Source organism: Hyperolius riggenbachi, chromosome 1 (genome assembly GCF_040937935.1).
Source record: "Hyperolius riggenbachi isolate aHypRig1 chromosome 1, aHypRig1.pri, whole genome shotgun sequence".
Classification (NCBI taxonomy): domain Eukaryota; kingdom Metazoa; phylum Chordata; class Amphibia; order Anura; family Hyperoliidae; genus Hyperolius; species Hyperolius riggenbachi.
The window spans coordinates 363355371-363382279 of record NC_090646.1 but is presented as its reverse complement, the minus strand read 5'-3'; the positions used below and the strand labels follow the sequence as shown (position 1 = coordinate 363382279).

General features: G+C 46.2%; 1 protein-coding gene across 2 annotated transcripts in view; it reads right to left on the bottom strand.

Annotated features, from left to right (window-relative positions):
• The window catches only part of TRIM14 (tripartite motif containing 14), a 65050-nt gene extending 57526 nt beyond the window's left edge, over positions 1 to 7524 (bottom strand). For both annotated transcript variants that reach the window (XM_068234245.1, XM_068234244.1), the window contains exon 1: positions 6771 to 7524. In XM_068234245.1, coding sequence (XP_068090346.1) covers positions 6771 to 7385 — 615 coding nt within the window. In that variant the 5' untranslated portion in view covers positions 7386 to 7524. The remainder of the gene's footprint in view (positions 1 to 6770) is intronic.
• Between the last annotated feature and the right edge of the window lie 19385 nt (positions 7525 to 26909).

Here is a 26909-nt window from a genome sequence, read left to right as displayed (position 1 = left end):
AAATTAGCATATTTCATCCGACCAATAAAAGAAAAGTGTTTTTAAAACAAAAAAAGTCAACCTTCACATAATTATGTTCAGTTATGCACTCAATACTTGGTCGGGAATCCTTTTGTAGAAATGACTGCTTCAATGCAGCGTGGCATGGAGGCAATCTGCGTTGGCACTGATCAGGTGTTATGGAGGCCCAGGATGCTTCGATAGCGGCCTTAAGCTCATCCAGAGTGTTGGGTGTTGTGTCTCTCAACTTTCTCTTCACAATATCCCACAGATTCTCTATGGGGTTCAGGTCAGTAGAGTTGGCAGGACAATTGAGCACAGTAATACCATGGTCAGTAAACCATTTACCAGTGGTTTTGGCACTGTGAGCAGGTGCCAGGGCGTGCTGAAAAATGAAATCTTCATCTCCATAAAGCTTTTCAGCAGATGGGAGCATGAACCCACTTTTGAACCAGAAACAGCGGCAGAAGCGCCTGACCTGAGCTACAGAGAAGCAGCACTGGACTGTTGCTCAGTGGTCCAAAGTACTTTTTTCAGATGAAAGCAACTTTTAGATGTCATTGGAAATGGATGGAAATCAAGGTGCCAGAGTCTGGAGGAAGACTGGGGAGAGGGAAATGCCAAAATGCCTGAAGTCCAGTGTCAAGTACTCACAGTCAGTGATGTCAGTAAAGTCATGTCAGCTGCTGGTGTTGGTCCACTGTGTTTTATCAAGGGCAGGGTCAATGCAGCTAGCTATCAGGAGATTTTGGAGCACTTCATGCTTCCATCTGCTGAAAAGCTTTATGGAAATGAAGATTTCATTTTTCAGCATGACCTGGCACCTGCTCACAGTGACAAAACCACTGGTAAATGGTTTACTGACCATGGTATTACTGTGCTCAATTGGCCTGCCAACTCTCCTGACCTGAACCCCATAGAGAATCTGTGGGATATTGTGAAGAGAAAGTTGAGAGACACAAGACCCAACACTCTGGATGAGCTTAAGGCCGCTATCGAAGCATCCTGGGCCTCCATAACACCTGAGCAGTGCCACAGGCTGATTGCCTCCATGCCACGCCGCATTGAAGCAGTCATTTCTGCAAAAGGATTCCTGACCAAGTATTGAGTGCATAACTGAACATAATTATGTGAACGTTGACTTTTTTTGTTTTAAAAACACTTTTCTTTTATTGGTCGGATGAAATATGCTAATTTTTTGAGATAGGAATTTTGGGTTTTCATGAGCTGTATGCCAAAATCATCAATATTAAAACAATAAAAGGCTTGAACTACTTCAGTTGTGTGTATTTGAATCTAAAATATATGAAAGTCTAATGTTTATCAGTACATTACAGAAAATAATGAACTTTACCACAATATGCTAATTTTTTGAGAAGATCCTGTATTAATAACCAGGCTGTTTTACTTGTTCTATTTTGCTACATAAAACAGTTACTTTTTAGGCATGAAAGTGACAACTTCTGTCTTGTCGGTACCTTGTCAGGAATATAGTAAACATGCCAGATAAGCAAATTACAGCCATAATAGTTTTTCTGGCAGAATACAACTTCTGAGGGCAGGGAGAGATAAAATACATAAAAAAACTACCAGTATTGATCTTTTTCTAACTCTGGGACACTTAATAAGCTGCCACTGATTAGAGACCATAAAATATTCAACCTACTTTTCAAATTTTTAAATATAAAGAAAAATCGTTTTTAGGAGTAGGAGGGTAAATATAATTGTTTATCCCATCAGTTTATTTTTAACTCAGGTTTACTTGAAGGAGTACCTAAATTATAAATTACAGTTTGCTTTAACCACTTGAGGACCCAGCCTTTACCCCCCCCCCCCCTTAAGGTCCAGCGCTGTTTTTTATGATCTGTGCTGGGTGGGCTCTGCAGCCCCCAGCACAGATCAGGTTGCAGGCAGAGCGATCAGATCACCCCCCTTTTTTCCCCCTATGGGGATGATGTGCAGGGGGGGTCTGATCACTCCTGCCTGCCTGGGTGTTGCGGGGGGGGGGCACCTCAAAGCCCCTCTCCGCGGCAAAATTCCCCACCTCCCTCTCCTCCCTGTCCCCCCTGGTGATCTGGGCTGCACAGGACGCTATCCGTCCTGTGCAGCCAGTGACAGGCTGTCCTCTGTCACATGGCGGCGATCCCCGGCCACTGATTGGCCGGGGATCGCCGATCTGCCTTACGGCGCTGCTGCGCAGCAGTGCCGTTTAATGTAAACAAAGGAGACAAACGTCTCCTGCGTTTACATTTAGTCTGCGAGCTGCGATCAGCGGCTCGCAGGCTATTCACGGAGACCCGCTTCGTGATCTAACAGGAAACGGCCGCTCGCGTGAGCGGCCTTTCCTGATTAATTAGGTAGGCACCTGGCGACGCAGATGTGCGTCGCTGGTCCTCCAGCTACCACTTTGCCGCAGCACGGTATGAGTGTGCGGTCGGCAAGTGGTTAAACCTTATAAGCTGCCAAGATATATAAAATAACACATGATAAAGTGTGATTTTCTCACCCCTAGGGTCTTTATTCCACATATGGTCTTGAAATCCCCACCCCCAGTGTGAAATTGGGCCCTGGGACTTTTTTTTTCTTTTCAAACCATAGATGCAAAGGATGCTGGGGGATTGATGTCATAACTCCACCCCTCGTGTCCATGTGATCTAATAAAGCCAGACAGACAGACATCTGAAATAAGAATTATAGCAAACAGACATGGTAAGACAGGCTGCAGCAGTTTTCCTGTCTCTTCTCTCTCCTACACAGTGTGACAAGAGAAGTAATTTGATCCAGGTAGGCAGCAAGAGAGGGAGGGAGAGGGGAGTTAACAAGGCTGAAGAGGAGGGTACATTGCTTTAGCAAGGGTTCAGCTTCAGGAGTAATAAGGAAGTGCTATTTACAGATATAAATGTGAGTCTTTTTGATCCACCTAGATGTACCAGATGTAAACTTTATATATTCATCTAACTGTACTCAGTGCATAGACTACATATATCTATTGCCATTCAGACCTTTTTTTTGGCTGGAGGTGGTCTTTAAAGAGAGTCTGAAGCGAGAATAGATCTCGCTTCAGACCTCATATATAGCAGGGGCATGTGTGCCCCTGCTAAAACGCCGCTATCCCGCGGCTTAACGGGGGTCCCTGTCCCCCCAAATCCCCTCCGTAATGCGGGGGAGCGTTTCCACATTGGGGCAGGGCTAACCGCCGCAGCCCTGCCCCACGCGCGTCTGTCAGACGCGTATCTCCGCCCCTCTCAGTCTTCCTTCACTGAGAGGGGCGGGGGAGAGGCGGCGATGCGCGTCTGATAGACGCGCTGGGAGGCAGGGCTGCAGCCGTTAGCCCTGCCTCCAGGAAGAGAAATGTAGCGACCAAGTCTGCGACCAACTTTTGCGGGGGGTGGGTTGGGGGTGAAGGGACCCCCGTTAAGCCGTGGGATAGTGGCGTTTTAGCTGGGGCACACATGCCCCTGCTATATACGAGAGCTGAAGCGAGATTTAGTCTCGCTTCAATGTCTCTTTAAGACATGCTTCAAATAAATGTTTCAGTATCTTGAAGTAAACATGTCAACCAATATATTTTTGTATGTTAACTTCCCCACATCCCATTTAACTTATTTCCCATTAATGAGATTTGAATCTAATAAGAATATTAGCAGCATGTGGGCGTGTTCACAAAGAGTCATAAACCAGGTTAACACACTGCAGCACAGCTTATATTTTTTTGTAAATGGTTTGAAAAAAAGTACTACCCCATTTCCTGTGGTACAAAACTGTGCATAAAAGTCGTTATTTACAGATCTCTACATGTCACATTTTGCTATTGGTTACTGCCAGAGTTGGCTTCTGAGAGCTAAGAGACTTTAAACGACAGAAACAGAAGAAACATAAAATAACCCAGATTTCTAAACTATGTAGGACCAAGGGCTTACGCTAATGTAACCTTTAGGTCTTAACCACTTAGGGACCTTTTTCACAAGGCGTAATCCATTCCAAAACTCAGATCGCGCTCTTTTGCCAATCGCAACAGTGTTGCAGCAGGTGCAGCAACTGCTTCAGGAGCCAATCCCCACAGCTACTGTTGCTGCCACTTCCTTTAGCTCTATTAAGGCATGTTTTTGGTAAGAATTAATCTTTTAACATGGATAAAAATTATAAGACGTTTTTAATGTTGTTTTTATAATACTCTGATATTTATTTTTGTTTTCATATTAAAGGGCAGGGCTCTCTCCCCCTTTTGTGTCTTGAAAATCATTATACATTTTATTCATCATGTTACTTTTATCACTGTCATTAACAATTCTATATTTTGTATTCTGTATCATTTTTTGTATTGTCACTAATTATGTATTTTGTATATTGGTGTACACCATTGTCTGTATTATTATGTACCCCATGTTTGTTTCTTACTTTGTACAGCGCCATGGAATTGGTTGGCGCTTTATAAATCAATAATAATAATTTAAAGGACCACTATTGTGAAAAATTGTAAAATACTAGTGTACACAATATCATATAAGGTATACAAATCTATCTACATTTATTTTCTTCTATGTTGCTGGACTAGTGCAGCTCCTCATTAGAGTTGGGCCGAACGGTTTGCCTGCGAACGGTTCCATGCGAACTTCAGTGGTTCGCGTTCGCGTCCCGCAGGCGAACTTTTGCGGAAGTTCGGTTCGCCCCATAATGCACCATGAGGGTCAACTTTGACCCTCTACATCACAGTCAGCAGGCCCAGTGTAGCCAATTAGGCTACACTAGCCCCTGGAGCCACTCCCCCCCCCCCTTATAAAAGGCATGCAGCGGCGGCCATTACGCTCACTCGTGTGCCTGCGTTAGTGAGAGTAGGGCGAGCTGCTGCAGACTGTCTCTCATAGGGAAAGATTAGTTAGGCTTAGCTTGTTCCTGGCTGCATACCTGTTCTGTTAAGTGAACCTGCAACTGCATACCTGTTCTGTGAACCCACCACTGCATACCTGTTCTGTGAACTCACCACTGCATACCTGTTCTGTGAACCCACCACTGCATACCTGTTCTGTGAACCCACCACTGCATACCTGTTCTGTGAACCCACCACTGCATACCTGTACTGTGAACCCACCACTGCATACCTGTTCTGTGAACCCACCACTGCATACCTGTTCTGTGAACCCACCACTGCATACCTGTTCTGTGAACCCACCACTGCATACCTGTTCTGTGAACCCACCACTGCATACCTGTACTGTGAACCCACCACTGCATACCTGTTCTGTGAACCCACCACTGCATACCTGTTCAGTGAACCCGCCACTGCATACCTGTTCAGTGAACCTGCCACTGCATACCTGTTCTGAGAACCCACCACTGCATACCTGTACTGTGAACCCACCACTGCATACCTGTACTGTGAACCCACCACTGCATACCTGTTCTGTGAACCCACCACTGCATACCTGTTCAGTGAACCTGCCACTGCATACCTGTTCTGAGAACCCACCACTGCATACCTGTACTGTGAACCCACCACTGCATACCTGTTCTGTGAACCCACCACTGCATACCTGTTCTGTGAACCCACCACTGCATACCTGTTCTGTGAACCCGCCACTGCATACCTGTTCAGTGAACCCGCCACTGTATACCTGTTCTGTGAACCCGCCACTGTATACCTGTTCTGTTCAGTGAACCCGCCACTGTATACCTGTTCTGTTCAGTGAACCCGCCACTGTATACCTGTTCAGTGAACCTGCCACTGCATACCTGTTCTGTGAACCCGCCACTGCATACCTGTTGTGTTCAGTGAACCCGCCACTGTATACCTGTTCAGTGAACCTGCCACTGCATACCTGTTCTGTGAACCCACCACTGTATTCCTGTTCAGTGAACCCGCCACTGCCGTCACTACACAAACAGCTGTTTGCGGTGCGTTACACAGTGAGTTTGGTGTGTCAGTGTGAAGCAGTACCTTAATTACACTACCTGATTGATGTATACACATGCAAGATGTTTTAAAGCACTTTAGGCCTGTCATTTAGCATTCAATGTGATTTCTGCCCTTAAAACGCTGCTTTGCGTCAAATCCAGATTTTTCCCGGGGACTTTTGGCGTGTATCCCACTCCGCCATGCCCCCCTCCAGGTGTTAGACCCCTTGAAACATCTTTTCCATCACTTTTGTGGCCAGCATAATTTTTTTTTTTCAAAGTTCGCATCCCCATTGAAGTCTATTGCGGTTCGCGAACTTTAACGCGAACCGAACCTTCCGCGGAAGTTCGCGAACCTAAAATCGGAGGTTCGGCCCAACTCTACTCCTCATGAGGGATTCTCAGCATTCCCTTTAATCTTTACAAAAGCAGTCCCTGAAAAGGATCTGTATAAAAATGTCATCCAGCCTCCCTACTCATGTGCACACTATTTTGGTAGTTACACTGGGCAAATCCCATTCAGTAAATTATTTTGAAAATAAGAAAATCCTGAGAATGCCCCATGAGGAAGTGGTCTAGTCCAAAACCTGTCAGATTTTTGCAACCTACCGTAAGTGCAACCTACATAGGACAAAATAAATTTATATTGCATTTTACTCTGGAACAAATGTACATTTTAAACTCATGTATTTTACATTTACCGTAATTTTTTTTGTGTGATTGTGGTCCTTTCATGCAATAATTGTATTTTTTAGGATTTATTTAAATATTATTTTGTAGTTTGAAGGAAAAAAAATATGTTTTCAAAAGGTAGCCCAATAATAAAAATACATAGCCCAGAAATAATAAATCATAGTCTTATGAATGAATTGTATTACCTTTTTGTGCAGGGCCTCTTGCTGTAGAAGAGTTACTGGATGCCCTGTGTGAGTTCCAAGCAGAGGGCACAATGTGCAGATACACACTCTGCATGTGGCACAGAACATCTCTACTGCTCGATTCCTGTGCTCTGGGCACCGCCGTGTGCCTCTCCTCACCTCCTGCATTCTCCTGGCCTCCTCTCCACCTGCGTCACACACACGGTGCCCGATCAGTGCCACCCCATCATTCTCTTCCTCCCCCACCAAGTGTGGCTGGAAATGCTCAGGGCAATAGGATTCTCCACAGGTCAGACAGCTCCATCGGGCAGTGCATGGACTATGAGATGGGCATAGGTCACACTGTGCAGGCTGTTGCCTGGGATTTGCTTGGCTCCGTCTTGGCAAGGTACATGTAGGACAGGGCTTTTCACTGTTAGGCAGGTGGTGCCAGAAGCCCTCCAGGCAGCCAAGGCAGAAGCGATGTCCGCAAGTCACCAATAACACAGGCACAGGGCAGGTTGAGCCACACATTCCACAAACCTCAGTCACAGGTGGCTGATAGATGTCACAGGGCCCCGCAGTGCTCTCCTGGCTGACCTCCTTATGCATTGTGTTATCATCCAGCCTGCTCATCTTGGCTTCTTCTGTAAGCTTCAGCACCTTTCTTAGTCCTAGTTACGTCAAATAACTTTTTTCACAGACACTGTGAACAATGCAGCAGTTTTTACTTGGTTATGTCTGTGGTTACAGCTTGTTGTTTCGCTTCTAGAGTGCTATCTGCTGCCTTTGTGCTATACTTAGTGAACTTGGGACCAGGAAACGAAAGTTTCACACATGACTCTTTCATTGCCATGATGGAACTCTCATTATAGCTAGAAAAACTGTGTTGCATAGCCAAAGCAGGAACAAAAAACAATGGATTATTTAATAGGCAGAAGACAAAATACCAGGCATGTCAGTGGCATCATATCTTAGCTGGTCTGGGCTTGGAACCTGCAGAAAATACCACCCAAAGCTGCACCCAAAGCTGCTTTCCGTAGAGCAGCAAATGATAGGAAAGGGTTACGAATGGCTATGTAATCAGATCAGATTGCAAGCTGCCTTTAAAGTAAACAGCTGCTCCTGCTTGACATATTCCCTTAAATAAAATGTACAGAGCTTGAGGCTACATTCACAGTGGGACATTGTGGAGCTGCGTTATAAAGTCTTATAACGCAGCTTACCGCACTGCAATACTAATCCTATGGGCCATTCACAGTGCGACGTTAGCATCGCATTGTAATGTGTAGCGTTATGGTAACACACTGCTTACAGTGCGTTACCTCTGAACGCACACGTTACCAGGTACAGGGAAGCATACTTTTTTGCCTGTATGCTTAACTGGACCTACTGTATGCAACGGTAATGCGTTTTGCATTGCGTTGTAATGCTGCGTAGTGACTTTAAAGGGATACTGTAGGGGGGTCGGGGGAAAATGAGCTGAACTTACCCGGGGCTTCTAATGGTCCTCCGCAGACATCCTGTGTTGGCGCAGCCACTCACCGGTGCTCAGGCCCCGCCTCCAGTTCACTTCTGGAATTTCTGACTTTAAAGTCAGAAAACCACTGCGCCTGCGTTGCCGTGTCCTCGATCCCCCTGATGTCACCAGGAGTGTACTGCGCAGACACAGACCATACTTGGCCTGCGCTGTGCGCTCTTGATGACATCAGTGGGATCGAGGACACGGCAACGCAGGCGCAGTGGTTTTCTGACTTTAAAGTCAGAAATTCCAGAAGTGAACTGGAGGCGGGGCCGGAGCATCGGTGAGTGGCTGCGCGGGCACAGGATGTCTGCGGGGGACCATTAGAAGCCCCGGGTATGTTCAACTAATTTTACCCTGACCCCCTACAGTATCCCTTTAATGTCGCATTACAACTTAGCGTTCCCACTCTGAATAAGCCCTGAACCTACGGTAATATTTATTCTTTCCTTGATATCTATCTATCTATCTAAAGGTTAGTAGCACATATCCTGCCATCCTGTCTTGGGACAGATAGTGCATCAAGCTAATCCCACAAGGGAGCTAACAAAATACATCCCTGTGCACTATACAGGAAGTGCGCTCATTCTTGTGCAGCCGCAGAGCAGTGCAAAGACTAGACAGGAGAGCACACATCCCTATGCGGCTTTCTGTTATAAGTTACACATGGATGGAACTAGAACTGCTGATGCAAACATCAGCATGATATAGAAACTATTTCTACATCGTTTCATAAGCTAAACAACCATGTGATAAGACTGTAATGCAGCTCCTAGCGAGTTGCTGTAACATTATGATAGAGCAATGTGTAGCAAAGACAATTGTGATCTCCTGTTTGATGTCAGCTATGCCATAATTGAAGCCACAAATAAAGCTAGAGTGATCTCTGCAGGGTTTTAGTCTACTCTGTAGCACAGCGAGCTTGCTTCACATGACAGATTTGCTTTAAAGGGATGAACAGAATTTTTTGTTATCTTCCCTTTATTTATTTATTATGATCAGTAATTAAAAATATGGTGCGCGGATGTTCCTTATGGTCCGCAGCGCTGTATTAAAGCTCCCCCCGCCATTGCTGAATGGCTTTGAAACCTGCCGTTACGCTTTTGCCAGTTCCAAATCAGTAAGAAGAGCAGCCAATCTGTGCTCTGCAAGTAATGCGATCAGCTGCTGGCAACTGGTGTCTCTCGTGCCAAAAATTCAAAGAAAAAAATCTGTAAAATAAATAAGAAAAAATAATTATTATTATCAAATCAATTATTAGTAATAGTGATAATAATGCAATTACTATTATTACAAATCATTTATGTTTTGATCATCATCATCATAAATGATTTGTAATAACAGTAATTGCATTATTATTACTAATAAATGATTGGATAGTGACATATAGTAGAATGCAGTAAATTATTTAGAATACCGACAGGATATCTCACCGTGATGCTTAGCCTAGGCTGTTTATTATGTGGAATTCTCCCCCCCCCCCCCCCCCCAACATTCTGGGAGACCTGGTAGATAGTTTCTACAGGCTTAGAACTCTCAGTAAACACACATTCCGCAGGTGATCACCTGACAGGACTAAAGATATCACCACCGGTGATACATTTCAGGATGTATGTCAGGGTGAGGAAAGAATTTACAATGGGCAAACACAGACTAAATCTTTTATGAAGTGAGATTGTTAAAAATAAGCAGTTTTATTCATTACGCTATTTTCACCACAGTTCCTCTTTAAAGTAAACCTGAGATGACGGATAGTAAAAGATTTATACATACATGGGACTTCCTCCTCCGTGCAGATTGCTCTCACACCAGCTCCAAAGCCTGCTGGATCATACGGTAGCAGCCCCTTTCTCCACAGCCAGTCGGGCATACTGTGCATGTGCAGCTCGGCCATGCACGCCCGACGCGCTCCCGTTGCCAGGAGTGTTCTCTGTCTGCGAAGATTACGGGGCTGCTACGGGAGGATCCAGGAGGCTTTGGACGCCGGCATGGGAGTGATCTGTGTGGAGGGGGCTGGAGGAAGCCCCAGGTATGTATAAAACTTTAACTTCCCTTCATCTCAGGTACACTTATAATAGTTTTGTCTTGTCAAAATGAAAGTAATGCCTTTTTGGTGATTTTTTTTTTTTGGGGGGGGGGGAAGATGGCCAGGAAGATGCTATTAATTTCAGCTTGCATGCAAATGTTATGTAGCTTGGGGCAATCTATGGTATGCAGGGACTGCTGGTATAACAATGTGCAGTCACACAGATGCAGTGAAAGGTATGCAGTGAATGGTATATAAAACAGTGTGCGGTCACACAGGTGCAGTGAAAAGGTATGCATGGACTGGTATTATAATACAATGTGCAGCAGTCACACTAGGCACTGAATGTGCTGGGCCTGGCACAGTATAGCAATTAGCAAGGGCCAGCTGCGACAGACAGGGCTGTATATGCAATGTCAGTGGGCCACACAAAAAAAAAATACATCACAAGAACATTAGCTCTCAAAAGAGCTGTTTTGGTGGTGCTTTTCATCAACAAATATCAGCAAGGAGCAAGCTAACAGACCTCCTATCACTTTCCCTACCTCTCCAATGTCTCTACCTTCTCTCACTAATACAGCAGCACACAGAGAGAGAAAATGGCTGACGTTGCTGTCTTATATAAGGGGGGGGGGGGGGGGGAGGCTCCAGGAGGAAGTGCAGCCTGATTGGCTGCCATGTGTCTGCTGACTGTGATGTAGAGGGTCAAAGTTTAGCCCAATGATGTAGTATAGGGGGCGGGTCAAACTGGCATAAAGTAAACTCCTTTGGTTTGCTCAAACAAGTTCGCATTCGAACCCACTGGAACCCACTAGGAGTGCTTTTCTGAGTGCTTTGTGATCTGAAAAGCTCTTGCTAATGTAATGCTATGGGTGTGATCCCACTGGAGTGATGTGATTTTATAAAAATCCCCCATAGCATTGCAATAGCAAGAGCTTTTCAAATCACAAGTGCTTAGAAAAGGCTTTTAGTGGGTGTGAGCCCTTACAGAAGGTTTCATGCAATGGAGAGAATATGCCCCCTTCCCCCCCCCCACGCTTCTTTGCGCATTGTGCATGCGTAGCAATTTATATTGATAAGACCTACTGTTAAAAGTGTTTCAATTTATGATGGACAAGTTAGCAGATAACAGGGGCAAAGTTTATGCTACTTTGTGAGTTATCTGCTTGCTTGCCTGTTATTTTATGCATTATGTATTTAACATAGTCCAATTAACAAAAGTTAGATTTTGAAGGATAAGCCATTACGCTTGTTAATCATTACCCATATGAAGTGTGATAAAATGTGCATAAACCCATGCAATACGGCATAACGGCTTGTTCAGACTATCAGCGTTTGCTGATTTTTTTTTAAGCGCTGTCGATTTTGCAAATCGCCCTAAAAGGGCTTGTGTAACGATTTCCTATGACAGTGTTCACATGTAAGCATTTTGATATAATTGAAATTGCAAACGTGCTACATGTACCATTTTCTGAGCATTTTGGCTCAATGGAAGTTATAGGGAAATCGCAAAGAGCTTGAAAAAGCGCTTTGTATAGCGATTTCCTGAGTTCTTTTATGAATAAATACATTATATTTATTAATTTCCGGGTTAAAGAGTTCATCGCTGAGCAAAAGCGCTTATAAAATCGCAGAGAAAAGCTCTTCAAAAATCACAGTATAAATCGCTCAGCGCTTGCGATAGCGCTGGTGATTTATAACATGAACATAGCCTAACAGTCCTTTGTGAATCAACCTCTTAGTGTAAGTCACATAACTGTGCAAAGACAGAAACAAAAGGCAATTAGAAACATGTTTTAATGATTACATTAAAGCGGACCCAAACCAAACCTATTTTTTTAATTCAAAATATTTAGTTGCACCACTCTGACACATACAAAGATAAACACTCCTTCAAGTCTATGAGCATTTCAGTGCATGCTTTTCACCCTTCTCTTTTCATAACTAGGGTTATACAGGTGGCAGCCATTACTTCTGAGCTTAGTAGGAAGTTTTTAGATCATGGGTGTGTTTATCATCAGCTACCCTCCCTCACAGGGGCGTCGTCTATGTGAAATCTCACACAAGCTGAGATCACCTCCCCTGTGACATCATCAGAAGCAGCCTGTGTTTTGTTTTTGTTTTTTTATCCCCTCCACCAGTCTGCCGGATTCTGTCCCGGCTATATGAAAAGAAGGGAGGGGTTCCTGCAATAAAATATTTTATATTTGTCATCATGCAGCTGAAAAAAAGGCTACTAATTATTATTAGAAATTAGAAAAAAGATTTTATTTCTGAAATCTTGTATTTTTAATTTGGGTCCACTTTAATGTTTTTGTGTTGGGGTGGTGACAGGGAATGAGCAGCTTTTCAAGTTAGAGTGGACCTGAACTCAGAACTTCCTCTCTGCTCTAAAAGATACACAATAGCATAAGTAGAATAAGAAGCAGACATACTGTGAACATCCCGTGCTCTCAAATGAGCTTATCTGCCGTGGCAGTCAGCTGACACAATGGAGAGATCAAATTACAACTTGTACTTAGTCACAGATGAGGGGGGGGGGTAGACAGGCTAAAATCTCTAAATACATACAGGGTGCATTGCTCTATGTTTTCCTTCTGTCCTGTGCAAGATCAGGTCCACTTTAATTTGAGGAATTGTAGAGAAAACACCATAATGAATACAATAGCTTATTTTTACAATATTGCTTTATAAATGGTTTAGTCCGTGTTTGCCCATTGTAAAATCTTTCCTCGTCCTTTCTTTACATTCTGAAATGTATCATAGGTGGCAACATCTGTAGCGCTGGCAGATGCACCACTGTGGAATGTTATTTACTCTGCCTTACGAAGCGGTTGAAACATTACCTGGTCTCGCAGAATGCTTAGGAAGGTGGAGGTGGGATTCTGTATAGCTAAACAGCGTAGACTGTGACATCACTGGGAGGGTGGAGTTATATACTAATATACTGTATAGATATAGGAAATGTTTCTGATGCTGAAACAGGGTTGCCAACTCATCCCTTTAAAATGCTGACACATCTAAGTTATATAGGTTCTGGGGCTTGTCACACATATTCAGTGCCTAAACTGCATCCAACTAGCCACAAGTAGAGTTGGGCCGAACGGTTCGCCGGCGAACGTGGTTCGCGCGAACTTAGGTGGTTCGCGTGCGGGTGCCGCACGCGAACGTTTTGCGGAAGTTCGGTTCGCCCCATAATGCACCTGAGGGTCAACTTTGACCCTCTACATCACAGTCAGCAGGCCCAGTGTAGCCAATTAGGCTACACTAGCCCCTGGAGCCCCACCCCCCCTTATATAAGGCAGGCAGCGGCGGCCATTACGGCCACTCGTGTGCCTGCATTAGAGAGAGTAGGGCGAGCTGCTGTCTGTCTCTAGGGAAAGATTAGTTAGGCTTAGCTTTTCCTGGCTGCATACCTGTTCTGTTCAGTAAGCCCTCAGCCCACTGCATACCTGTACTGTGATCCTGCCACTGCATACCTGTTCAGTGATCCTGCCAGTGCATACCTGTTCAGTGATCCTGCCAGTGCATACCTGTTCAGTGATCCTGCCACTGCATACCTGTTCAGTGATCCTGCCACTGCATACCTGTTCAGTGATCCTGCCACTGTATACCTGTTCAGTGGACCCGCCACTGTATACCTGTTCTGTTCAGTGGACCCGCCACTGTATACCTGTTCAGTGATCCTGCCACTGCATACCTGTTCAGTGATCCTGCCACTGTATACCTGTTCTGTGAACCCGCCACTGTATACCTGTTCTGTTTAGTGGACCCGCCACTGTATACCTGTTTAGTGAACACGCCACTGCATACCTGTTGTGTTCAGTGAACCTGCCACTGCATACCTGTTCTGTGAACCCGCCACTGTATACCTGTTCTGTTCAGTGGACCCGCCACTGTATACCTGTTCTGTGAACCCGCCACTGTATACCTGTTCTGTTCAGTGGACCCGCCACTGTATACCTGTTCTGTGAACCCGCCACTGTATACCTGTTCTGTTCAGTGGACCCGCCACTGTATACCTGTTCAGTGATCCTGCCACTGTATACCTGTTCTGTGAACCCGCCACTGTATACCTGTTCTGTTCAGTGGACCCGCCACTGTATACCTGTTCAGTGAACCCGCCACTGCATACCTGTTCTGTGAACCCGCCACTGTATACCTGTTCTGTTCAGTGGACCCGCCACTGTATACCTGTTCAGTGAACCCGCCACTGCATACCTGTTCTGTGAACCCGCCACTGTATACCTGTTCTGTTCAGTGGACCCGCCACTGTATACCTGTTTAGTGAACACGCCACTGCATACCTGTTGTGTTCAGTGAACCTGCCACTGCATACCTGTTCTGTGAACCCGCCACTGTATACCTGTTCTGTTCAGTGGACCCGCCACTGTATACCTGTTCAGTGAACCCGCCACTGCATACCTGTTCTGTTAACCCGCCACTGTATACCTGTTCTGTTCAGTGAACCCGCCACTGTATACCTGTACTGTTCAGTGAACCCACCGCATCAGTGCGCATACCTGTGCAGTTAAGTGAACCCACCTACCTACGTGAGTGCACGCAGTGTGATATACCACTCCGTGCATACCCGATATGGACAAAACAGGTAGAGGAAGAGGTAGTGCCAGAGGCAGAGGAAGGCCACCCGGCAGGTCTGCGCGAGGTCGTGTAAATGTAATTTCGTGTGGACCTGGCCCACAGTACAGTGCTCGGAAGAAGGCACGTCCCATCACCTCCCAAGATTGTCAGGACGTGGTTGAGTATTTAGCGACACAGAACACCTCATCTTGCTCAGCCACCAGCGCTACTACTAGCACCATTTCCGCTGCATTTGACACTTCGCAAGAATTATTTAGTGGTGGTGAAATCACTGATGCACAGCCATTGTTGTTACAGCCAGATGAATTTTCGCCAGCTCATATGTCTGCGTTACGCGGCAACACTATGGATGTAACGTGTAAGGAGGATGAAGGACCTACACGTTTGGATTTTTCTGAGGCAAGCGAAGCTGGGCAGGATGATTACAATGATGACGATGATAGGGATCCTCTGTATGTTCCCAATAGAGGAGATGAAGAGGGGGACAGTTCAGAGGGGGAGTCAGAGAGTAGTAGGAGGAGAGAAGTTGCTGAAAGAAGCTGGGGCAGCTCTTCATCAGAAACAGCTGGTGGCAGTGTCCGGCACCATGTATCGCCACCTATGTACAGCCAGCCAACTTGCCCTTCAGCATCAGCTGCTGAGGTCCCCATAGTGCCCACATCCCAGGGTGGCTCAGCGGTGTGGAAATTTTTTTATGTGTGTGCCTCAGATCGGACCAAAGCCATCTGTTCGCTCTGCCAACAAAAATTGAGCCGTGGAAAGGCCAACACTCACGTAGGGACAAGTGCCTTACGAAGGCACCTGCAGAAAAGGCACAAACAGCAATGGGATGGCCACCTGAGCAAAAGCAGTAGCAGCACACAAAAGAAAAGTCACCCTCCTTCTCCTCTTCCTCCTTCAGGTGCATCATCTGCTTATGCCGCTTTCTCCCTTGCACCTTCACAGGCACCCTCCTCCACTCCGCCTCTGCCCTTGAGCGGTTCCTGCTCCTCTGCCCACAGCAGCAGTCAGGTGTCCGTGAAGGAAATGTTTGAGCGGAAGAAGCCACTTTTGGCCAGTCACCCCCTTGCCCGGCGTCTGACAGCTGGCGTGGCGGAACTGTTAGCTCGCCAGCTGTTACCATACCGGCTGGTGGACTCTGAGGCCTTCCGTAAATTTGTGGCCATCGGAACACCGCAGTGGAAGATGCCAGGCCGCACTTATTTTTCGAGAAAGGCCATACCCCAATTGCACCGTGAAGTTGAGAAGCAAGTGGTGTCATCTCTTGCGAAGAGCGTTGGGTCAAGGGTACACCTGACCACGGATGCCTGGTCTGCCAAGCACGGGCAGGGCCACTACATTACCTACACAGCCCATTGGGTGAACCTGGTGGTGAACGATGGCAAGCAGGGCGCAGCGGACCAAATTGTGACACCTCCACGGCTTGCAGGCAGGCCTCCTGCCACCTCCTCTCCTCCTGCTATATGCTCTTCGCTGTCCTCCTCCTCCTTGGCTGAGTGGCAGTTCTCCTCTCCAGCTACACAGCCCCAGCTCCGCAGGGCCTATGCTGCATGCCAGGTACGACGGTGTCACGCCATCTTAGACATGGCTTGTCTCAAAGCGGAGAGTCACACTGGAGCAGCTCTCCTGGCTGCTCTTAAGAAACAGGTGGATGAGTGGCTGACCCCGCACCACCTGGAGATAGGCAACGTGGTGTGCGACAACGGCAGCAATCTGCTTGCCGCTTTGCATATGGGGAAGCTGACACACATACCCTGCATGGCACATGTCATGAATCTAGTGGTTCAAAGATTTGTGGCAAAGTACCCTGGCTTAGCGGATGTCCTGAAGCAGGCCAGGAAGTTCTGTGGGCATTTGAGGCAGTCTTACACAGCCATGGCACGATTTGCAGAAATTCAGCGGAAAAACAACATGCCGGTGAGACGCCTCATTTGCGATAGCCCCACTCGCTGGAATTCGACCCTGCTCATGTTCTCCCGCCTGCTAGAACAGAAGAAAGCCGTCACCCAGTACCTCTACAACTGGAGTAGAACGAAACAGTCTGGGAAGATGGGGATGTTCTGGCCCGACAACTGGACACTGATGAAAAATGCATGCAGGCTCATGCGGCCGTTTGAGGAGGTGACCAACCTGGTGAGCCGCAGTGAGGGCACCATCAGCGACTTAATTCCCTACGCTTACTTCTTGGAGCGTGCTGTGCGTAGAGTGGCGGATGAAGCTGCGAATGAGCGTGACCAGGAACCGTTACGGCAGGAACAGGCATGGGACCAATTTATCAGACCCAGCTGTTTCCTCAACACCTGCGGCAGCACAGAGGGGGGAGGAGGAGGAAGAAGAGAGGTCGTGTGCAGAAGACGAGTCAGACTCAGAGGATGATGAGCAAGGTGTTTCTTTGGGGGAGGAGGAGGAGGGGACGGCGGCAGGAGAACAACCGCAGCAGGCGTCGCAGGGGGCTTGTGCTGCTCAACCTTCCCGTGGTATTGTTCGCGGCTGGGGGGAGGAGGTTGACTTACCTGACGTCACTGAGGAAGAGCAAGAGGAGATGGAGGGTACTGGATCCGACTTTGTGCAGATGTCGTCTTTTATGCTGTCCTGCCTGTTGAGGGACCCCCGTATAAAAAACCTCAAGGGGAATGAGCTGTACTGGGTGGCCACACTACTAGACCCTCGGTACAGGCACAAAGTGGCGGACCTGTTACCAACTCACCGGAAGGTGGAAAGGATGCAGCACATGCAGAACCAGCTGTCAACTATGCTTTACAATGCCTTTAAGGGTGATGTGACAGCACAACGCCAGCAAGGTACCACTGCCACTAATCCTCCTCCCGTGTCCACGCAGTCAAAGACAGGACGCTCCAGCGATCTCATGGTGATGTCGGACATGCGGACGTTCTTTAGTCCAACGCCTCGCCGTAGCCCTTCCGGATCCACCCTCCACCAACGCCTCGACCGGCAGGTAGCCGACTACCTGGCCTTAAGTGTGGATGTAGACACTGCTGTGAACAGCGATGAGGAACCCTTGAACTACTGGGTGCGCAGGCTTGACCTGTGGCCAGAGCTGTCCCAATTTGCCATCCAACTTCTCTCCTGCCCTGCCGCAAGCGTCCTCTCAGAAAGGACCTTCAGCGCAGCTGGAGGCATTGTCACAGAGAAGAGAAGTCGCCTAAGTCACAAAAGTGTTAAGTACCTCACCTTTATCAAAATGAATGAGGCATGGATCCCAGAGGGCTGCTGCCCGCCCCAAGACTAAGTCAGTCCCCGCACACACAGCATCTCTGCCTGCACGCCGTGTGACTGGCTGCCTGGCCTGCCCCAAGAAGACTAAGTCGCTCCCAGTCCCTCCACACAGCATGTCTGCCTGCAGGCCGCTTCACTACCTTCTCCGCCACCACCAACAGGGTCCGGGACTCCAGGCGGATTGCTGAATTTTTTAGGCCGCTGCTAGCAGCGGCCGCTGTAATAATTTTTCGGGTGCATGTACATGACTGCCTAATTTTTCTGGCTGCACTGCGGGCAGCTGCAACAACAAAAGAAAAGGCATGTACATGCGCCCATTCCCCTTCATGATCATTACCTTGCCGTGGTGAAGGGGCTTGCGTATCACAATGGAGCAATGACCGGCGCCTAGATTAGTGTCTCGGGGGGCACACAAAAGATAATAAGGTCGTTGCTTCATTGTGGTCAGACCAAATTTGATCAGCTGGACAGTCACTGTTCTGTCATTCAGCTACATCAGCCAGGCCGACCATATGGGCTGTAAAGCCACCAAAACCTGCACTCTCGCCATGGTGCGCACCAGTCCAGCACGGCCGTCACTACACAAACAGCTGTTTGCGGTGCGTTACACGGTGAGTTTGGTGTGTCAGTGTGAAGCAGTACCTTAATTACACTACCTGATTGATGTATACACATGCAAGATGTTTTAAAGCACTTTAGGCCTGTCATTTAGCATTCAATGTGATTTCTGCCCTTAAAACGCTGCTTTGCGTCAAATCCAGATTTTTCCCGGGGACTTTTGTCATGTATCCCACTCCGCCATGCCCCCCTCCAGGTGTTAGACCCCTTGAAACATCTTTTCCATCACTTTTGTGGCCAGCATAATTATTTTTTTTTCAAAGTTCGCATCCCCATTGAAGTCTATTGCGGTTCGCGAACTTTAACGCGAACCGAACGTTCCGCGAAAGTTCGCGAACCCGGTTCGCGAACCTAAAATCGGAGGTTCGGCCCAACTCTAGCCACAAGACGTAGAATTCATAAGTGTCCGTATTTAAAGGGATGGGTTGGCAACACTGTGCTGAAACCAGGATCATTAATGTAAAATAAAGTATCCTGAACAATTTATTACACTCTACTATATGTCTCTACAGTGGCTCTTTAATAAAACATATTATTAGGGCTTCTACAGACTCATACTGATGTTACCCAAGCAAGTCTCACAAATAAAATGTGTGGGTTGTAATAAAGTAAAATGTTTGCATGATTCAGCTGAGTCACTCTAATGCCAACTCAACTGCTCATTATTTTACCCTAATATTGGCTACTGTCATTATAATGATGCGATTTTTGCCTGAATCTTAATGATGCTTTTCCCGTCCACCAAGTGTAATAATTGTGCTAATAATGCAAGTAATTAAAACATATTGTTTGATTAGGAACAAGCTCTGGTTAGTGACATTTCTTTTTAATAACACATCAGGGATGCCCAGTTAGTTATTCCCTCTCTTCATCAGTGCTTAGGGCTTGTAATGATCAGATTCCCTGTTTACTATCACAGCCAGGTCAAGCTAATGATGTTTCTATGGCTAATAACTGTATTATATTAGGAAGAAAATGGCTGGTGTTAAAACCTTGTGCCAGGATAAATGTTCATTTTCAGTTTTGGATAGCATGAAAGGAGTTGAGGGTTTCATTATTATCGATGTTGCATTCTGGGAGAATGTCTCTCACTTCCTGTAATGACAAGCAACTGTCTTTAACAGCTACAGCAACAAATAAAACACTTTTTGTGGCGAGGGTAATGCTGGGAATACAAGCAGACAGATAACATCATGCTAAAATAAGGTTATCCAGGTTAATAAGCCTTATGGCCCATACTCACGGGCTACAATTGTCGCCGCAACATGCGGCGCACGCGTGTTGCGGCGACAGGTCGCCCGTGAGTATGCGGCGTTGTCCGGGCGCACATTCCGAACTGTCTTCCATCGCTGATGTCGCCAGGCGATTGGTACGGTCAATCGCCTGGCGACAGTCGCCGCCGCAATTCCGCCGCAACTGTCGCTAGTCCGCGTGAGCACGCGGACTAGCGACAGCAACATAATTGTAAATAGACGGCGCTTCCGGCGGGGGGAGGGACAAGAGCGACAGCTTCCGCCGCATCAGTTGCCAGGTCCCTCCGCCGTGTGTATGCGGAGGGACTTGGCGACGATCTGTCGCCGGCATGTCACGCACACGCTCCCGTGTGCTAGCGACATGCCAAACAGTTGCCCGTGAGTATGGGCCATAAGAGTTGAATCACCTTTCGTTCTAGTTCCCAGGACTACCACTGGGATTGATATTAAAGGAACAGAGGTCCTATGGACAAGAAATAAGGGATAACCCCAATGGGGGACACATGCAGCATTCTTTTTTATATTGTCCATTAAAACATTTTTTGTCTGGAGTTGACCTATAAAGTTATGTAAGTGTAGGAATCTCTGTACTGAACGTTCAGAACAAGGAATAGGTTTCTGTATGAAATAGAAACAAATGAGGAGAAGAGAGAGTGACAGGAAATGCACTCCTGATAGCTTCCCTCACTGCTCCAGACCATCAGCTTAATCATGTAATTGGGAAGAAATTTTGTTCTCTAAGTGGACCTGAGATGAACACCTCAGGATTTATAATTACCTGGTGCTTCCTCCACCCCCCTGTAGTTGGTCCGGTCCCCCTGATTCCATCCGCTCCCCTCTGTTCTCCCATTGTCTGGCCCAATAGTCACAGGCCACTGCTCATGCTAGGTTTACTTTAAGGCTAATTGGCCCAAGGCCTGGGGGGCCATATCCATGCCAGTGCTTATGATGGACCGAGAAAGAGAGAAATGTGTTCTACCTGATGAACCACACCTTTCCTGATTCAGACCCATCAATTCATTTAAACTGTGTAAAAAATGTGTGAGGACCTCGGCCCTCGAAGGACCGGTTTGACATCCCTGCTTTGAAGCAACTGGATCAGTTGAAGGAAGTCAGTGAGGATGCAGGATAGCATTGTACCATTTATCTTTTTCTGGTTGAACATAGTAGATGGATGTCTTTTTTAGTTATAATGACTATGTAAATGTAAAGGTGGGATTCTGCACACCAATCCTAGCCAAAAGATTAGGTGCTCTAAACAGGTAATTAGATGGTGCCACAAATGGATGACATTTTCAGCAGCCATCTGGAGCTTACACATTGCCTTGTGTGCAAGCCTCTGGCTATTGTGTCTTGAGAAAGGAATCACTAGGTGGCCGTAAAACCTTGGATTGAAATGAAATAAACTTTTGAACTTAGAGTTTACTTGAACTTCTTTATTGTTAAGATATCAGCTTAGATGCCAATGCCTTCTTGACTAAGGTCACACCAGGGGAGTAACGATAGACCCTGCAAGGGATGCCTCCGCAGGGGGGCCCAGAAGCCACAGGAGGCCCGTGGGGGGAAAGGTTTGAGAGACTGACAGCTAAGGGCATGGAGTGAAAAAACGTATTCTACTCTCGCACCATTGTTATATTGACTTCATGTGTCCACCACACAGATAAGGAATCATACACACTTTGGAATTTGTACACTGTCCCTGCTCCCTAGGGTTCGTAAAAAACATCTGTCTCACACTGCAGCTAAGTTCTGATGTCTCTATGTACAACCTAAAAAACAAGAGCCACATTTTGAAAAAAAGTTGTAGACTTTCCCTTTTCAGCAATTACTTCAAAAGGATTCCTAGATTCTTATCACGCACAGGGCTAATGACCTTATGGCCTCTAATTACCTTTACAACACAATGGAGTGGAGATTGATGTCTTACTGTTGCTGCTTCATTGAGAGCTTGTTGTCTCAATGAATTCCAAGATCCCGTAGTAACAGAATCAATCAGTGACATTCTGAATGTTTTGCCAAAGTTACAGTGAATGAATACTATATCTTATGTTCAGCATGTCATCTGGGCCGGATTTCTGGCAAGGTCACATAGGTCATGGCGTAGGGCACTAGAAATTTAGGGGCGGCTCAGTGAAGGGCAGTAAAGCTGTTCTATGCAGCCATCCCTATCTTTAAGGACAGCTTTAACATTTGAACTCTCTGTCCTGTACATGTCATCCTTACAAGACATGTAAGCTCTATCCTGAAGGTTCTGTACACATCGGCCTAACTCACATGGTGACACAATAAATGGGTCCATCATTAACAAAATGGCATACATAACTTAAAAGTTTTTAAGGAAAACATAACTTATAATCTATATGCGTATTACTAAAATAGCTATTGTCTGTAGGGATGCTCATTCAGATTCCGCAGAAATGCAATTTTCATATTTCCGATCGGAAATTCCATTTCTGCATCGGATTGCGGAAATCGGTAATACAAGTGCGGTAGGCGGAGTTTTGTGGATTTCCGCCGGAAATCTCTGACATTTCCGCCGACTTTAACCACTTGAGGACCACCCCTTAAGGACCAGCGCTGTATTAGCTGATCTGTGCTGGGTGGGCTCTACAGCCCCCAGCACAGATCAGGGTGCAGGCAGAGCGACCAGATCGCCCCCCCTTTTTTCCCCACTGGGGGATGATGTGCTGGGGGGGTCTGATCGCCCCTGCCTGCCTGGGTGTTGCGGGGGGGGGGCACCTCAAAGCCCCCCTCCGCAGCGAAATTCCCCCCTCCCTCTCCTACCTGCCCCCCCCCCCCCCCCGGTGATCCGATGCTGCACAGGAACGGATCTGTCCTGTGCAGCCTCTAACAGGCTCCTGCCTGTCATGTGACAGCAATCCCCGGCCGCTGATTGGCCGGGGATCGCTGATCTGGTACAACGCTGCTACTGTTAGCAGCGTTGTACGAATGTAAACAAAGCGGATCATTTCCGCTTGTGTTTACATTTAGCCTGCGAGCCGCGATCGGCAGCCCACAGGCTATTCACGGAGCCCCCCGCCGTGAATTGACAGGAAGCAGCCGCTCGCGCGAGCGGCTGCTTCCTGATTAATTAGCCTGCAGCCGGCGACGCAGAACTGCGTCGCTGGTCCTGCAGCTGCCACTTTGCCGACGTGCGGTATGAGTGCGTGGTCGGCAAGTGGTTAACATCGATTTTCTCAAAAACTATAAGTTCTTTTCGAAAACTTTTTTTTCATCCTGTTCACAAGGTTTTGTTTAATAAACCCTGAACATTTGGAATTTCTAGGACTTATGGGGGCTTTGCTATTTACCGCTAAAGTTAACGGATTTTTACTGTAATGTAAAATGCAGAAAATCCGCATTATCCGATATGCGGTAATTTTAAGCCAATCAGAAGACTCAGAATGAATAAACCAATCAGAGAATGGGGATTTAAGCGGAAATTTCCGCATTCTCTGATTGGCTTATTCATTCTGAGTCTTCTGATTGGCTTAAAATTACCGCATATCGGATAATGCAGATTTTCTGCATTTTACATAACAGAAAAAAATCTGCCAACTTTAGCAGTTAATAGCAAAGCCCCCATACGTCCTAGAAACACCAAATTTTCAGGGTTTATTAAACAGAACCTTGTGAACAAGATGAAAAACAAAGCTTTCAAAAAGACCTTATAGTTTTTGAGAAAATTGATGTTAAATCCAGCAGAAATTTCTGCGATTTCCGGTGGAAATCCACATCGGAATGCGGAAATTGGTAGCGGAAAGCGGAATTGGTAGCAGTAGCGGTAATTAGCAATGGCATAATGCGGCGAATTTTCCACGGAATCAGAAATTGGCATTTCCGACCGTCCCTAATTGTCTGTGAAACCAATGATGGAAAATAAGGAGAATTCTCATTGGGGCACACAGAGATTACAGACGGTATAGTTGGCCTAGGGCGGTAAAAAGTACAAATCCGGCCCTGCATGTCATTGTTCTTCCTCCATATAGCATGTGCTCTCATGTAGTAAAATAATAAGGCTGTGTGTGTATATGTATGTACTGGGAACAGAGCTGCAACGAGGGACTTGTCAGCTGCAAGGGGCTGGAGGAAGCCCCGGGTAAGTAGATCTGGGGGTAGCATAGATTGCCTGACGTTTCCTTTAAGTCTAAGTGTTTTTATCTGCATGGAGAAAACACATTGGTCCTCAGTTTTCCTGTGTAGAAAGCGAGGGGGGTGGGGGGCCCCATCCAAAGTTTCGCGCCAGGGGGGGAGCATCCAAAGTTTCGCAGGGGGGCCCAGTGATGTCTAGTTACGCCCCTGCATCACACACAGCCAAACCAATGCAATCAAGACATATATTGTGAAGCTTGTGATGGCTCTGCACATTAGGGATGTTGCCTGAAGTTTATAGTAACAGATACATGGAGGCCAGTTTCCCTGGGCAGTGCAGACCTGCAGTACTTGGAAAGGCATTTAGGTCTAGAATTGTAGGTCAGAGGAAGCTGGAGCCAGGATAGAGTGAGATTGTGTCAGAAAGGACACAACCCAGCTGCATGCTATCGGATTAGGCTGGATTCAGTCCTATCACTATTGACAGTGCTGTACTGAAAGAAGAAACATTACATTTAATTTTCAACACAAGCAATTGATCATTGGATCATTTTGGTGCAGAAATGTGAGAAGAATAAAATTTCTCACTAGTTATCAAATAGCCTCTTCAAACACAGTCTAATAGGCCCCATTCACACTAGAGCGTTTTGCCGGCGATTTCGGCAAAACGCTGAAGCGCTATCGCTTTTTAAAGCGCTAGTGCTATAATACCCTATGGGCCCTTTCTTACTTGCGCAATTTGCGTTAAGCTCGGGCGATTAATGCAAATCGCCAAATGCAAATGTCTAGCCTGCACCATTTTCAGGCTATTTCCCGTCAATCGCGATTTAGTGCTATAAAAGCGCTAAACGCGTTCGCGGAAAAATCACCCAGTGTCCAGTGATTTTTCACGTTAAATCGCGGAAAAACCACTCCTACAAAATGCCGGCTGTAATTGCCGCCGTTTTGCACTTTTAAGTGTGAATGGGGCCTAACTATCAGTCCTGTAGCACCTGGAAAACTGAATCTGCAGAGTCAGAAAATGTACCTCTTTATTGCTGTAAGGACAGGTAAACTGTGAGTTCCACATCTTAAAAACTAACATCATTGACCTTAAAGAGAACCTGAACTGAAAATAAAAAGTCAAAATAACCATACACATACTTGCATCCTGTGTAGTCTACTCCTTAATCACCTCAATCACTTTCTCCTCTCATGCGACCTGTTTGTCCACTGTGATCAATGGAATTCTCCATCCTCCATTTTAAACATGGCCATTACCCCATAACAGCTTCCTGGTCAGCACAGTTAAACTGTAATATCGTCTGCTTGAGCCATAAGGACACATGGACATTACCTTGCACATTCGGTTGTAACTGACAGCAACTGGCATATTTCAGTTCTGACAAAATATTGTCAGAACTGGAAGGGATCACAGTAAGAAGAAAATGGTGAGCTTCTGAGAGGAACTGATGTTGAGGTTAGTCTGGAATATTCATTTGCAGCTAAGTCGTGTTTATTTTAAATCATTTTACTCGCTTCAGGTTCTTTTTAAAAACCTACTGAAGGTGCAATGGCCATCTCCTCCCAGCTGCTCATAAACAGATTTCCATAATGGGGAGAAAGTGCAATCTATCGATGATCCACATTGTTGTACAGAATAGTCAGTCAATCTTGTGAAAAAATGAGTTTATTACAAAGCTCATACTTGGGAGATAACATTGAGACCTTCCTCCAGATAATTTCTTAAAGAGAACCTGTACTGAGTAAAAATATTTAAAATAAACACGAGGTAACTTCAAATGAACATTGCATAGTTACCTTGCCATCAGTTCCTCTCAGAAGCTCACCATTTTCTTCTGACAATATTTTTGTCAGATCTGAAATATATCAGTTGCTGTCAGTAAAATATCAGTTGCTGTCAGTTATAGCTGAGAGGAAAACGGATGTACCAGGTAATGTCCATGTTTCCCTATGGCTCAAGTGGGCGATGTTAGTTTAACTGTGTGCTGACCAGAAAGCGGTTATGGGTAATGGCTATTTTCAAAATTGAGGACGGAAAATTCCCTTGATCACAGTGAACAAACAGGACGCAGGAGAGGAGAAAGACACTGAGGAGTAGACTACTTGGAAGGTAAGTATGACTTGTGTATGCTTATTTTGACTTTTAATTTTCAGTTCAGGTTTTCTTTAAAGGACATCCGAGGTGAAAATAAACTGATGAGAAAAACAATTACATCTATCCTCTTCCTCCTAAAAATGACTTTTTTTTAATATCCCACAGGTTTATTTTATATTTAAGGCTGCTTTCACAGTGGGACGTTACAGGCGCACCCCACCGCACAGCAATGAAAAATCAATGGGCTGTTCACAGTGCCCACATTGCGTTACACAGTAACGCTGCACGTTAGTTTGAAGTGCAGCATACTGTGCATTCTAGCAGCTTAAGCCGCGTTAGACTGTTTGAACATGCTCATTATGGGTGAGGCAGAGAGAGGCCGCTACGTAGCCAGGCACATGGCTACTTTATATTCACTGCACTTGCAGTGTTTACTTCCTGGAGCGGCCGCTGATTGGCTGGCGGGACCACGTGATGCGGAGAGCTCCGCTCACGTGGTCTCTGCAGCGCATCCGATAGAGCAGGCGCACCAAGAGCTGCTTTTAACGCGGCTCTTGGTGGCGTCCTGCTCCAACACCACCAGGCGTTGCGTTAGGGGCACGTTATGCGCCCTATAACGTCCCCTAAACGCAACGTCTTGGTGAGAAAGCAGCCTAAATCTAGTTTTTAAGCTTTTACTGTGTAATTGTCTCTGTTCAATGACACCTTCATT